We start from the raw sequence: 12653 nt of genomic DNA on the forward strand, positions 1-12653 counted from the left end.
ATTATTTTCATCTTTTTCAGGGTATGCATATTTCCTCTCTTCATGAAAAAATTGCTAATGAAGAAAACTTGCTAAGAAACTGTCTTAGCTCATCTTTGTAAAGTCATCAAATTTGAAAGCAGCTCTTTGTGCAGAGGAATCATTCTATAAATTTTGAATTCCCTTTTATTCTGTAGTAGCTACATAGCTGAAGACTTCCATTTGTGTACCTGGCGCCTCTGTCAGGTTCCTCCTGCTGTATAACAAACCACTCCACAACTTGGTGGCCTCAAGTAACACACTCATTAATTTTGCTCATAAATCTGCAGTTTGTTAGGGCTCAGTGAGGACAGTTTGTCTCTGCTTCGTGTGGCATCATTTGGGGCGACCGTGCTGGGGGCTCGATGGTCCACTTCCAGGATGGCACACTCGTGTGGCAGGCACGTTGGTGCTGCAGTCCAGGGTCTGCAGTTCCACTTTACGTGGGCCTCTCCAAAGGCTCCTTGGGCTTTGTTATGGCGTGGTAGCTGGGTTCCAAGAGTGAGTATCCCAAAAGAAGCAGGTGGAAGCTATGTCAGCATTGATGACCTAGTCTCCTTAGTTGTGTAGTATAAGTTCTGCTTTAGTCACATCCAGATTCAAGCTGGGAGAACATAAACTCCACTTCTAAACTCTGAACGTAGAATAACGTAGCAGATTTCATGCAGGTGAATCCTTGTTGGCCTCTAGAGCTGTTTCTCTGCCCACTCGGCAGCAAGGTAAACCGAGCCACCAGTTTCCATAACAGAAAAGTGTGGCCACTAGGGCAGCCGCAGAACGATTGCACACTGGCAAGACCAGCTCCGGGGCGTGTGCTATATTTCTGTATGTTTTCTGTAGTAGGTTTATCTCCACTGGGCCACTCTTCTCTAACAGCATCACCTGTGGAAATCTGATCTTTCCACCGCTCAGCAGAAGACCTCAACCATCCTTCAACATCCAGTTGTTAAAGTTTTGTTTTTATTAGTAATTTGAATATTTGAATTTCTATAACCATGAATTTCATACGTCTGGTTTTAATAGTAGAAAGCTGAGGTTTGTCAACATTTTCAGGCAATTTATTGAATAGTGACAGTTTAAGGCAATATATGTTTACAGTTAGCAATAAATTCACTTGCGTATATATACTGTTTGTATAAAAGTCTGTGTGCAGAGTGGCCTAGGTCAAGTACAGGAGCATACACAAAGACATTTAACATTGTGTTTGTTTATCACAGACATCAAATAATCGGCGTTAATCTCTGCCCAAGTGTAAAGTAGTTTGGCCCCTCTAAAATGTCACCAAAGCTAAGCTAGCTCCCATACCTTGAGTTTTGTTGTTTTGTTTATCTCAAGTGCTTTCTGACCATTTTATTAAACTTCATATGCGAAGAGAGCAGTTCTTTTCATTTTGAATGTCCATGTCTCAGCTGGCATTTCAAGCCTTTAGCCTTCTCTGTAATAGTCGTTGTTTTATAGAGCCCGTAGTTACCGTAATGAAATTCTTCACTTGCTTTACTTCTCCTTATGCTGTGTTTGTAATACTTTTCAAATAGGTTTTCTACTCTACCTTAGCAGATTCATATTTGAAATGCAAATTAATACCATAAACAAGATTGCTTGTATTTCTGCAGCATTATTTATGTAAATATTGCAATGCATGTTTTTTCTTTTTTAAATCATTAGTTGGCATTTAAGTGGCGTCCCTGGGTGGTACAGATGGTTAACACGCTTGACTGCTAACAGAAGGGTTGGAGATTTGAGTCCACGCAGAGGTGCCTCAGAAGAAAAGCCTGTTTGTACACTTCCAAAGAATCAGCCGTTTAAAAACTCTGCAGCACAGCCCTACTCTGACACGCGGTAGAATTTAAGCTAATGGCCCAGTTACCTTATGGTAGTTTGAAAATAATGCAACTGAATTTCAGTGAGACTTCTAAATTCACCTTAGCTCCCCAGTGCTCTCCCCGTTAGTCTGAGTTAGATTAGCATTGCCAATTCTTATAGAGTAGACCAATTCATGTGCAGATTGCCTCCCCCCCCCGCCTGAAAAAAAGAAAAAAAGTTTAATTCTGGGATTAAAGCAGAACACCAGAAAATAAAACAGATACTTAGCATGTTTAAGAATAGTTAAGACTTAGAAATCTGAATTATTGTCAACTCAAAAGAATATTTAAATCAGCCTACATTTTTAGTCCCTTAAAAATAAAGCCCTTTTTGCTCTTCAGCAAGTCTCTTCTACAGAAAGAGATCCCAGGCAGACCACCTTCACCAAGGATTGTGTGTCTGAAGTTAGAGACTTTCTACTTGGTTTCCCGTTTTCTCTCCCGCCTTGTGCCATGGAGTACACGGAGCCATAAGCCTGTAAAAAGCTCTTTTATTATACTTAAACCGCTGAGCCAGAAACTATATACACTCAGTTGAGCAATTTTGCTACTCACTTTGATTAACTTAAAAAACTGTTACATCATTCCTACCCGTTTGCTCTCGCTTTTCATTCTCAGTACAAATTAAAACCCCCACTTAGAGTTCTTACGGTCACCAGGGAAGCACAGTGTTTTGTTCTGGACTCTGTCTTTTCTATTCCTGATTCAAACTGCAGTCTTCACAATGACAATAGATTATTATTCAACAAATGTGCTGAATAGGGTTGTAGCTTTCACTTGGCCCCACTTGGTAGATACTGTAGGTATTCCCAGGTAGAGATGAAGAAACTGAGGCAACAAGTAACTGTTTCAGAGTCACAGAGCTAGTTCAGGAGCAGAGCTGAGAGATGCAAGCTTTCAGACCCCGAATCAGCGGCCGCCTTGGAGTCTGTGAGTTTCCTTCGGTCAGCAAGTACATTTCCTGGTACACAAGCCTTTTTTAAAGGCCGAAAGTTTTCTGCCTGCTCAGTCTCTCTACGCTTCCCAATCCTTTTCTCTAAAATGCTTCTATACAATATTCCCTTTTAGTATTATCTTTATCCTTGCTCGTAAATCCTCTTCTAGTTAACTTCTTCCAACATGTAGCAACGATTTTACTCCCACTGGCAATAGGTAAACCCAACAGAATTATAAGGTTACTGCATAACTGATCAGCAGTTCTTACAAGCTTCCATATTAAAGACATACACTTATTTATAGTATGTTTATTATTAGAGTATGTTCATTGACTCATTAGCATCATAAAGCATTAGATTTGAAAACGATAATTTTAGAAAACTGGGTTTTGTTACTAATGTATTAATATGTGTTTTCTCTTTTAAGCTCTCTCTTTAGATTAAAAAAATTATAGGAAGATCACAACACTTAGTAATGATCTAGCAAGCAGTAACTCTGGTAGTTCGTATGCTGACTAGGCTTTTCTGAAGCTGTAATATCCTTACAGTTGTTTTGTTTTAAAAATTTCAGTTTATCCCTGTGGTTGCAGTTAAAATTTGGAATTCTACCACATATCTTACTCTGTTTAGCTGACTTTTAATTATTCATTATTTGTCTAAACCAGAGTGAGTATCTTGAAATCCTGGTGAAAAGAAACACCTGTCTATACTCTTCTGTATGTGACGAGTCCATAATCCCTGTCAAAAACCAAGTGCCTTTGTGTTCTCTTGTGACAGTGCTTCCCTCCACCCACTGCCCGGCCCCCAAGTCACTCTTCTCACAGTACATTCTTGTTGTGACTGTCACATTAAGTACTTCTTCACATTCCTCACTGTCCAAACGTGTGACTGGCAACTTCACTAGTGAGTCGCCTAATTCAGTCCCATTGACTGTCCAGCCGCTGACAAGGCCCGCTTTGCGGGGAATGAGAACGTGTTCCGCAAAGTCCTTCTCAGGCATGCAGATGGGGAGCCCGTTGCAGAGGCACTGAACGGGTTCCTCCAGCTCTAACAGTGACAAGTTGTTTTCCCCAGTGTCCTCGTTGTACCTCATGTGCACATGAATTTTCTTAACCGTCAGTGGGTCGTTACTCATTTTACTGAAATCTGAAATAATGAACAATTACCAGTTTTTAAAGTGGTTTTCAGGGTTGAAATAATTAGAAACTAATTTCTCAGGGAACCATGTTACTAGACAGAGGCTTAGTATGATAACAAGAATAAAGTATTTCAACTAATTTCCATGACCTCTCCTCACATTGTCTCAAAGAAAAAAACAACAACAAATTCAGTTCTGTAGAGTTTTTTTTTTTGGAGGGGTGGAGAGAAGTGGGGAGAATACAATGGAGTTGAGCGAAGTGGTCAGAAAGTAGGAAGAAATGAAAAACTTCAAGTAAATCATGATTATGCTATTTAGAAGTAGGCTTTTAGGCTGACTTTTTTTTTTATTGAAAATTGATGAGTAAAAGTGTATTTTAAGCTTCTTCAGAGCCATAAGCTAGCATTCACGTGGTATTTTATAGGACACTTTCACAGGTCACTATGTAACCATTATAACCTCCCTATAGAAATCATTGCCCAGTTTTTAATAGATAAGAAAACAGGCACAGATAAGCCAGACAATAAGCCCAGGGACATGGCCCAAATTCACATATGGTAGAGAATTTGAACCCAACTTTTATGACTTGCAGCTACTTACCTATCTCTTCCACCACAACTGCTCTGTTTCAGTGTCAAATGAGGTAATATTTTTATAGGTTGTGATTTCTTACACTAAATATTAGTTAACATTTACCTGCTTACTCTGCCCAGACATTCTGCTAGGTGTTTTATGTATATGTTCTGATTGTATAATGAGTATCTCAGTATTACTGAAGCTGATTTCAGTCTGTCTTGCGTTAGCAAGCTTTTAAATTTTCATTCTTAAACACAGGAAAATTTTCGTTTCCAAAGTGATCTTATTAAAATTCATGATAAAATACTTACATGTTGTCACGCTGATGTTTCTGTGCATGAGTGAACATTTCGCTGTTGTCAGTACAAAATCTTCCTGTATTATAACACCACCACAAAAGTCTTTTCCTTTGGAATCTGTTAATTTTACCTTTAAAAGTCAAAACAGACAATTGCTAGCGATAGTGTGCAGGATTAGGAGGCCATACCGTGTAGCAGTTAAAAATACCTGCTCTGGAGACAGATGACTGATGTTTAAATTTGCTACAACAAGCCACAACGTAGGCTTTTGTTTGCTCAGCCATAAGATGTAGCTGATCCTTTCCCTTCAGGCTGAGGTGGAGTAACGGATCAGATCTACCTTCCCACTTAAAACAATTAAAAATCTACAAAATATACCAACCAACAGTTTTTAAAACACTAAACATCAGGCAACAAAGGACAGTGATCTCTGAGAGATGAGTGCCTCATTTTACTGCCTTAAGAGAGTTTCTGTCCCACAAGGAAGGAAGGAAGAGATAACCTGGGCAAAAGCCAGCATGCACTCCTTGAATTGAGGAGATAGAGCTGAGAGCCCAGGAAGACCAAAGTGGCTAGAGTCTGCAAGACAGAGTACTGGAAAGGAGAGAACTTCGTAGAGAAAGAACTCTGGAGATCCTAAATAGGCCTCCCTTTTCAGCAGAGTAGCCACTAGCTTGTGCATGTGAGGGAGCTGCTAAGGTCAGGGAAAGAACCACCCAAAGTATTAGCAGGAGAACTCATAGGGCTGGGGTAGTGTCTGTTTCCCCAGCTGCACTGGGAAACCTCATGGTTCATGGGACATTGAGTCGAACACATAGAAAAGTCTTGCTTCAGTAATTAGGGAATAATTATCCTGAGATTGAGTACTGCTCTGGCCCTACTTAGCTAATGAATCTTGTATCTCAAAGGATCAAACTATTTCCACTTTCTTAACTGCATCTCAGAACAAAATTAAAAAATATAGAATATAAAAATATCCACCACCTGACAAGACAAAATTCACAATGTTTGGCAAAAATTTAAAGATAAATAGGCATGCAAAGAAGCAGGAAAATGTGACCCATAATGAGAAAACTCTATTAAAACACCCAGAATTGACAGAAATGTTAGAATTAGCAGATAAGAACAATAAAACCATTGTAATTGAATTACATTCAAAAAGTTAAGTGGAGATGAAGATATTAAAAAATCCAAATTAAAATTCTAGCGATGAAAAATACACTAAATGGGATTAATAGATTAGACACTGCAAAAGAAAAGATTAGTAACACTGAAGACATGGTAATAGAAACTATTCAAAATGAAACACAGAAATAGATTTAAAAATACACAAACCGTCACTGAGCTATGGAACTTAAATGGCTTAATGTGTGATTGGAGTTACCAAAGCAGGTGGGCGAACAGGAGAAATATTTGGAAAACTAACAGCTAAAATTTTTCCAAATTTGATAAAAAACTATAAGCCCACAGATCCAAGGATCTCAACAAATCCTAAGCACAAGAAACGCAAAGAAAACTACAGAAAGACACATCATAATTAAATTGCTCAAATCCGGTGGTAAAGAGAAAATTTCAAGGACAACTGGGGGTGGGGGGAGGGGGGACACGTACAGTGGAAAAAAATGCAGTGATGACAGTGGATTTCTTTTTGAAAACATGGTAAGCAAGAAGATGATGAGATGACATGTTTAAAGCACTGAAAGGAATAACCTGTCAACCTAGAATTCTATACCCAGATAAAATATCTTTCAAAGATGAAGGTGAAGTGTAAAGACTTTTTCAGAAATACGATGCTGAAAAACTTCATCAGCAGCAGTGTTGCACCATAAGAAATAGTAAAGGAAGTCCTTCAGGCAGTAGGAAACTGACACCGGATGGAAGTATGGTACACAAAGGAATTAGGAGCACTGGAAATGGTAGCTGCATTCCATTAAACATATAACTACTGTTTATATGCAAGATTTTTTTCTATTTATACCTTTTATTAAGATAACTTGTTAAAAATAATAAAAATGTGGTGTAGGGTTTGTAACATATATGGAAGTAAAATGTCTGACAATAGCACAAAGGTCAGTAGGGGCCAAATGGGAGTATACTGTTAGGAGGTTTTTCTACTGTGGTGAGGGAGTATAATGTAAGTTACAAGTAGAGTAGACGGTGATAAGGGTGTATACTATAAACCCTAAAGCAACCATTAAACAAAACAGAATTATAGCTAATAAGCCAATAAAGGAGAAAAAATGATTAATCCAACAGAAGGCAGAAAAGGAAAAGAACAGATAAGAAAAATAGAAAACAAATAGCAAGGTGGTAAATGTAAATCTAACCATATCAATAATAACAATAAAGAATCTAAATGCCCTAATTAAAAGGCAGAGATTTGTCAAATTGGATGACAATGCAAGACCAATTATACACTGCCTATAAAACAGTTATAAAACATGCATTTAAATATAAAAATATAAGTAGATTGAGTGGAAGTTTGAAAAAAAAGATATACCATGCTAACATTGATCAGAAGAAAGCTGAATTGTCTATATTAATACCAGACAAAGCAGGTCTCATAGCAAAGAATACTACCAGGAATGTAATACAGAGAATATAAGAGGTTATTATGAGGATTAAATGAAATGAAGCATGTACCCACATAGCCCAGGTTCTAGCTCAAGAAATGTTAATTATTTTACTTTTACCTAGTCTAATAAAATGGAAAAATGCCTAGAAGAGTATAAAAAAGTTTTTCAAAAAATTTTAGCCTCAGCAACACGTTTCCTGAATAAACTGAACGCTTCGAAGGCCAGTGTAGCAGGGGTAGGGGTTTGAGGACCATGGTTTCAGGGGACACCTAGGTCAATTGGTGTAATAAAATCTCTTAAGAAAACATTCTGCATCCCACTTTGGAGAGTGGTGTCTGGGGTCTTAAACCCTAGCAAGTGGCCATCTAAGATGCATCAGTTGGTCTCAACCCACCTGGAACAAAGGAGAATGAAGAACAACAAAGACACAAGGTAATTATGAGCCCAAGAGACAGAAAGGGCCACATAAACCTGAGACTACATCAGCGTGAGACCAGAAGAACTAGATGGTGCCCAGCTACAACTGATGACTGCCCTGACAGGGAACACAACAGAGAATCCCTGAGAAAGCAGGAAAACAGTGGGATGCAGACCTCAAATTTTCATAAAAAGACCAGACTTAATCTTAGAAGGACCCCAGAGGTCATGGTCCCCAGACCTTCTCTTAGCCCAAGACAGGAACCATTCCCAAAGCCAACTCTTCAGACAGGGATTGGACTGGACTATGGGGTAGAAAACGATACTGGTGAGGAGTGAGCTTCTTGGATCAAGTAGACACTTAAGACTATGTGGGCAGCCCCTGTCTGGAAGGGAGATGAGAGGGCAGAGGGGGTCAGAAGCTGGCTGAATGGACACGAAAATAGAGTGGAGCAAAGGAGTGTGCTGTCTCATTAGGGGGAAAACAATTAGGGGTATATACCCCAAAACCCAGTGCCGTAGAGTCGATTCTGACTCAATATATATATATAAAAAAAAATATAGTAAGGTGTATATAAATTTTTGTATGAGAGACTGACTTGATTTGTAAACTTTCACTTAAAGCACAATAAAAATTAAAAAAAAAAATTCAGCCTCATTTTTTGAAACCTTTTTTTTAAGTGTTTATTAATAATTGTTGCCATTTACTGACTAACAAGTTAGGTACATTATCTTTAATTTCTACACATCTTTAATCCTCACTACAACTCTGAAGCATATTATTATCCTTGTTTTATAGGTGCATAAAACCAAGTTTGAGGAAAGATAGCATTTGTAGCATTAGTCTTCTAGAGTTTTAGTAAAATGCAATGCAACTGACTGACCAATTTCTTAATTAGAATGTAAGAAAAAATAACTTCTAAAAGTAATTTTCAACTCTATGTATTACTAATTCTCTTTTTCAGAGTTTTATTGGAAAATGTTGTTGTTAAGTGCAGTCGAGTCAGTTGTTAAGTGCAGTAGAGTCAGTTCTGACTCATAGCAACCTGTGTACAACAGAATGAAACACTGCTAGGTCCTGTGCCCTCCTCACAATCGTTATGCTTCAACCCATTTTTGCAGCTACTGTGTCAATCCATCTTGTTTAGCTTCTTCCTCTTTTTTGCTGACTCTCTACTTTGCCAAGCACGATGTCCTTCTCCAGGGACTGATCCTTCCTGATAACATGTCCAAATTATGTGAGACGAAGTCTTGACATCCTCGCTTCTCGGGAGCATTCTGGTTATACTTCTTCCAAGACAGATTTGTTCATTATTCTGACAGTCAATATTCTTTACCAACACCATAATTCAAAGGCATCAATTCTTCCGCCTTCCTTCTTCATTGCCCAGCTTTCACACGCATATGAGGCATTTGAAAATACATGGCTTGGGCCAGGCACACCTTAGTCCTTTAAGTGACTCCTTTGCTTTTTAACACTTTAAAGAGGTCTTTTATAGGACATTTGCCCAGTGAAATGTCTCTTTTGATTTCTTGACTATTGCTTCCAAGGGCGTTGATTGTGGATCCAAGTAAAATGAAATCCTTGACAACTGCAATATTTTCTCCACTTATCGTGATGTTGCTTATTGGTCCAGATGTGAGGATTTTTGTTTTCTTTATGTTGAGGTGTAATCCATACTGAAGGCTGTGATCTTTGATCTTCATCAGTGAGTGCTTTGCGTCCTCTTCACTTTCAGCAAGTAAGGTTGTGTCATCTGCATATCACAAAGCTGAAACTGAAATCAGCAATCCTGATGCTGGGTTCTTCTTCATTATAGTCCAGCTTCTTGGATTATTTGCTCATTATATAAATTGAATAAGTATGGTGAAAGGATACAACTTTGATGCACATCTTTCCTGACTTTAAATCACACAGTATCCCCTTGTTCTGTTTGAATGACTGCCTCTTGGTCTAAGTACAGGCTCCTCATGAGCACAATTAAGTGTTCTGGAATTTCCATTCTTTGCAGTGTTATCCATAGTTTGTTCTGCTCCACCAGTCAAATGCCTTTTCATAGTCAAGAAGACACAGGTAAACATCTTTCTGGTATTCTCTGCTTTCAGCCAAGATCCATCCGACATCAGCAATGATATCCTTTGTTCCATGTCCGCTTCTGAATCCAGCTTGACTTCCTGGCGGTTCCCTGTCAGTGTACTGCTGCAACTACTTTTGAATGATTTTCAGCAAAATTATACCCTTGTGTGTGATATAATGATATTGTTCGATGATTTCTGCATTCTGTTGGATCCTCTTAGTATTGGAAACTTAGTGGAAAATACTGTATATTAATTCAGTTAACTTCAGAACTGTTCATAGCACTACAATAAAAATTTAATAGTATTTAGCTTTCCTAAGTCAATGTTCCTCTAAATATACTTAATTTGTTTTTAGAGAATCCTCATTTCATAGGTTATAGCCCTTATTCTCATTGATATTAATATTTCTTCTGTCAATTAAAATGGCAGCTAATACTCCCTTGAGTAGATACGGAAACCGACGAGAAGATGTAACCAGTAGAGTTAGACCACCAACATCATTTGTTGTGGACATCATTAAATGTGCCCATCGAGCCATTTGTCCATCTATTCCATCCGTATTCTGAGGTTTGCCTAAGTTCACCGATGGGACAGAAAATGATAAAAAGAGTGGAAATATTATTATTCCATGGGCCTTAGAAAACTTGAGGAGGAAAAGCAATATTAGATAGAGAAAAAATTAACTAATTAAGCTGATAATGAAATTATTCTGGCATTTTGTCCCTTCCTTTCCATCATTTTATCTACTATACCTTCACTGAATGGACTCAAACATAGCAACGATTGTGAGGTTGGCACAGGGCCAGGCAGCATTCGTTCCGTCATATGTAGGGTCGCTATGAATCAGAACTGACTGTTGCACATAATAACAACAATCTTCATTCAGTTCCTTTTCATTTCTAGTTTGGATTATTACAATAGTCTTTGAGGTATGTTCTCTTCTCCACCCAATTGTCCACATTGCTGCCAGGAAAAGCCTTCAATGCAGACAATGTTTGAAGTGGTTTTCATCCCCCCTCATTTAACAATCCTATGACCTAGGAACTTGTGGCAGACTGCTAAGTGTGTCCCCAAATCCATTTCCTTTTCTTCCATTGCAACAGAGTCTTTAGGTGGATATATGAATGTCTATCTAGAGACTTTCTCGGCCTCCCTTGCAGCTAAGTTAGGCCACGTGAATAAATTCTTAGCAATGGACTGTGAACAGAGATGATATGTACAACTTCCTTTTCACTTGCCTAAACAAAACTGGTTTCCCTGTACTTCTCTCACTTTTTTTCTGCAGACTAGAACAGGGGCATGGCAGTGACCCAGCTTCAGTCGTGCTAATGAAGACAAGACCCTAGGTAATGGAAGAGCAGCAAAATAAAGCAGAGCTGCCCTTTAAGCTTGTACCAGCTGACTGAGAATCTGTTTTATTTAAGCCATGTTGTGTCTTTGTTTCACACATGTAGCCTCTACCCTAACTAATTTAATACTATCATTTCCTTTATTTTACAGATGAAGAAACTGAGACAAAGACATTAAATGATTTTTCCAAGGATCCAAGGTCACATAGCTAATAAGTAACAGAGCTGGGACTTTAATCCAGTAGCTTGCTCTTAGCCACTGCATTGTAACGTGAGAGCACTTTTTTTTCTGAAGAAACAAGGATTCACAGATTCCAAAACATAACAAAACCCAAGATAGGCAAATAAAAAGAACTTTGCACCTAGTCATAGAGTGTAGCAAAATGGAGGAATTCCAAATACAAAGAGAAGATATTAAAAGCATCCAGAAAAGACATATCGCCTATGAAGGAATAGTAATTAGACTGACAATCAACTTCTCCACAGCAACTATGGAAGTTCTAAGACATTGAAATAATATCTTCAAGAGCTAGTAGGAAAAGTATCAGTTTAGAACTGTCGGCTTAGAAAAACTGTTTTGTAAGAATCAGGGTGAAATGTGGAATAAAGGCATTTTCACCAAAATAAAAACTTAAAGGATGTATGACTCACAGACCTTCATTACAGGAACTTCTGAAGCTGTTTTCCACTATGGTAGTCATAGCCACATGTGGTTACTGAGCGTTTGAAATGTAACTGGTTCAAACTGAGATGCACTGTAAGTGTAAAATACACACGAGAGTTTGAAGATATGCTATGAAAGGAAAAGAATATAGAAATCTCTAATTTTTTATTCCCCCATGTGTCTGTCAGTTTGTTGTACTGGGGGGGCTTGTGTGTTGCTGTGATGCTAGAAGCTATGCCACCAGTGTTCAAATTCCAGCAGGGTCACTCATGGTGAACAGGTTTCAACTGAGCTTCCAGATGAAGACAGACTGGGAAGAAGGGCCTGGTGGTCTACTTTCTGAAACAAATTAGCCAGTGAAAACCTTATGACTAGCAATGGAACATTGTCTGATATAGTGCCAGAAGATGAGCCCCTCAGTGTGGACATTGTCTGATATAGTGCCAGGAGATGAGCTCCTCAGTATGGAAAGCACTCAAAAGACAACTGGGGAAGAGCTGCCTCCTCAAAGTAGAGTCGACCTTAATGACACAGATAGAGTCAAACTTTTGGGACCTTCATTTGCTAATGTGGAATGACCCAAAATAAAAAGAAACAGCTGCAAACATCCGTTAATAATCGGAACGTAGAATGTAGCAAGTACAAATTCAGGAAAATTGGAAATTGTCAAAAATGAAACGGAACACATAAACATCGATATCCTAGGCATTAGTGAACTGAAATGGACTGGTATTGGCCGC

General features: G+C 38.5%; 2 protein-coding genes across 2 annotated transcripts in view; one reads left to right on the top strand and one right to left on the bottom strand.

Annotated features, from left to right (window-relative positions):
• PCID2 (PCI domain containing 2) overlaps positions 1 to 1246 on the top strand; it is a 34946-nt gene extending 33700 nt beyond the window's left edge. Inside the window, exon 15 of the transcript XR_010319078.1 lies at positions 21 to 1246. The gene's annotated coding sequence lies outside the window, so the exon portion shown is untranslated. The remainder of the gene's footprint in view (positions 1 to 20) is intronic.
• Positions 1247 to 3128: 1882 nt separating this feature from the next.
• Positions 3129 to 12653, bottom strand: part of PROZ (protein Z, vitamin K dependent plasma glycoprotein) — a 29015-nt gene continuing 19490 nt past the window's right edge. Inside the window, exons 7-8 of the mRNA XM_023553084.2 lie at positions 4841 to 4958; positions 3129 to 3961 (exon numbers count right to left, since the gene is read on the bottom strand). Of these exons, the coding sequence (XP_023408852.1) occupies positions 3453 to 3961; positions 4841 to 4958 (627 nt within the window). The 3' untranslated portion in view covers positions 3129 to 3452. The remainder of the gene's footprint in view (positions 3962 to 4840; positions 4959 to 12653) is intronic.

The sequence above is a fragment of the Loxodonta africana genome, chromosome 23, assembly GCF_030014295.1.
Source record: "Loxodonta africana isolate mLoxAfr1 chromosome 23, mLoxAfr1.hap2, whole genome shotgun sequence".
NCBI lineage: Eukaryota > Metazoa > Chordata > Mammalia > Proboscidea > Elephantidae > Loxodonta > Loxodonta africana.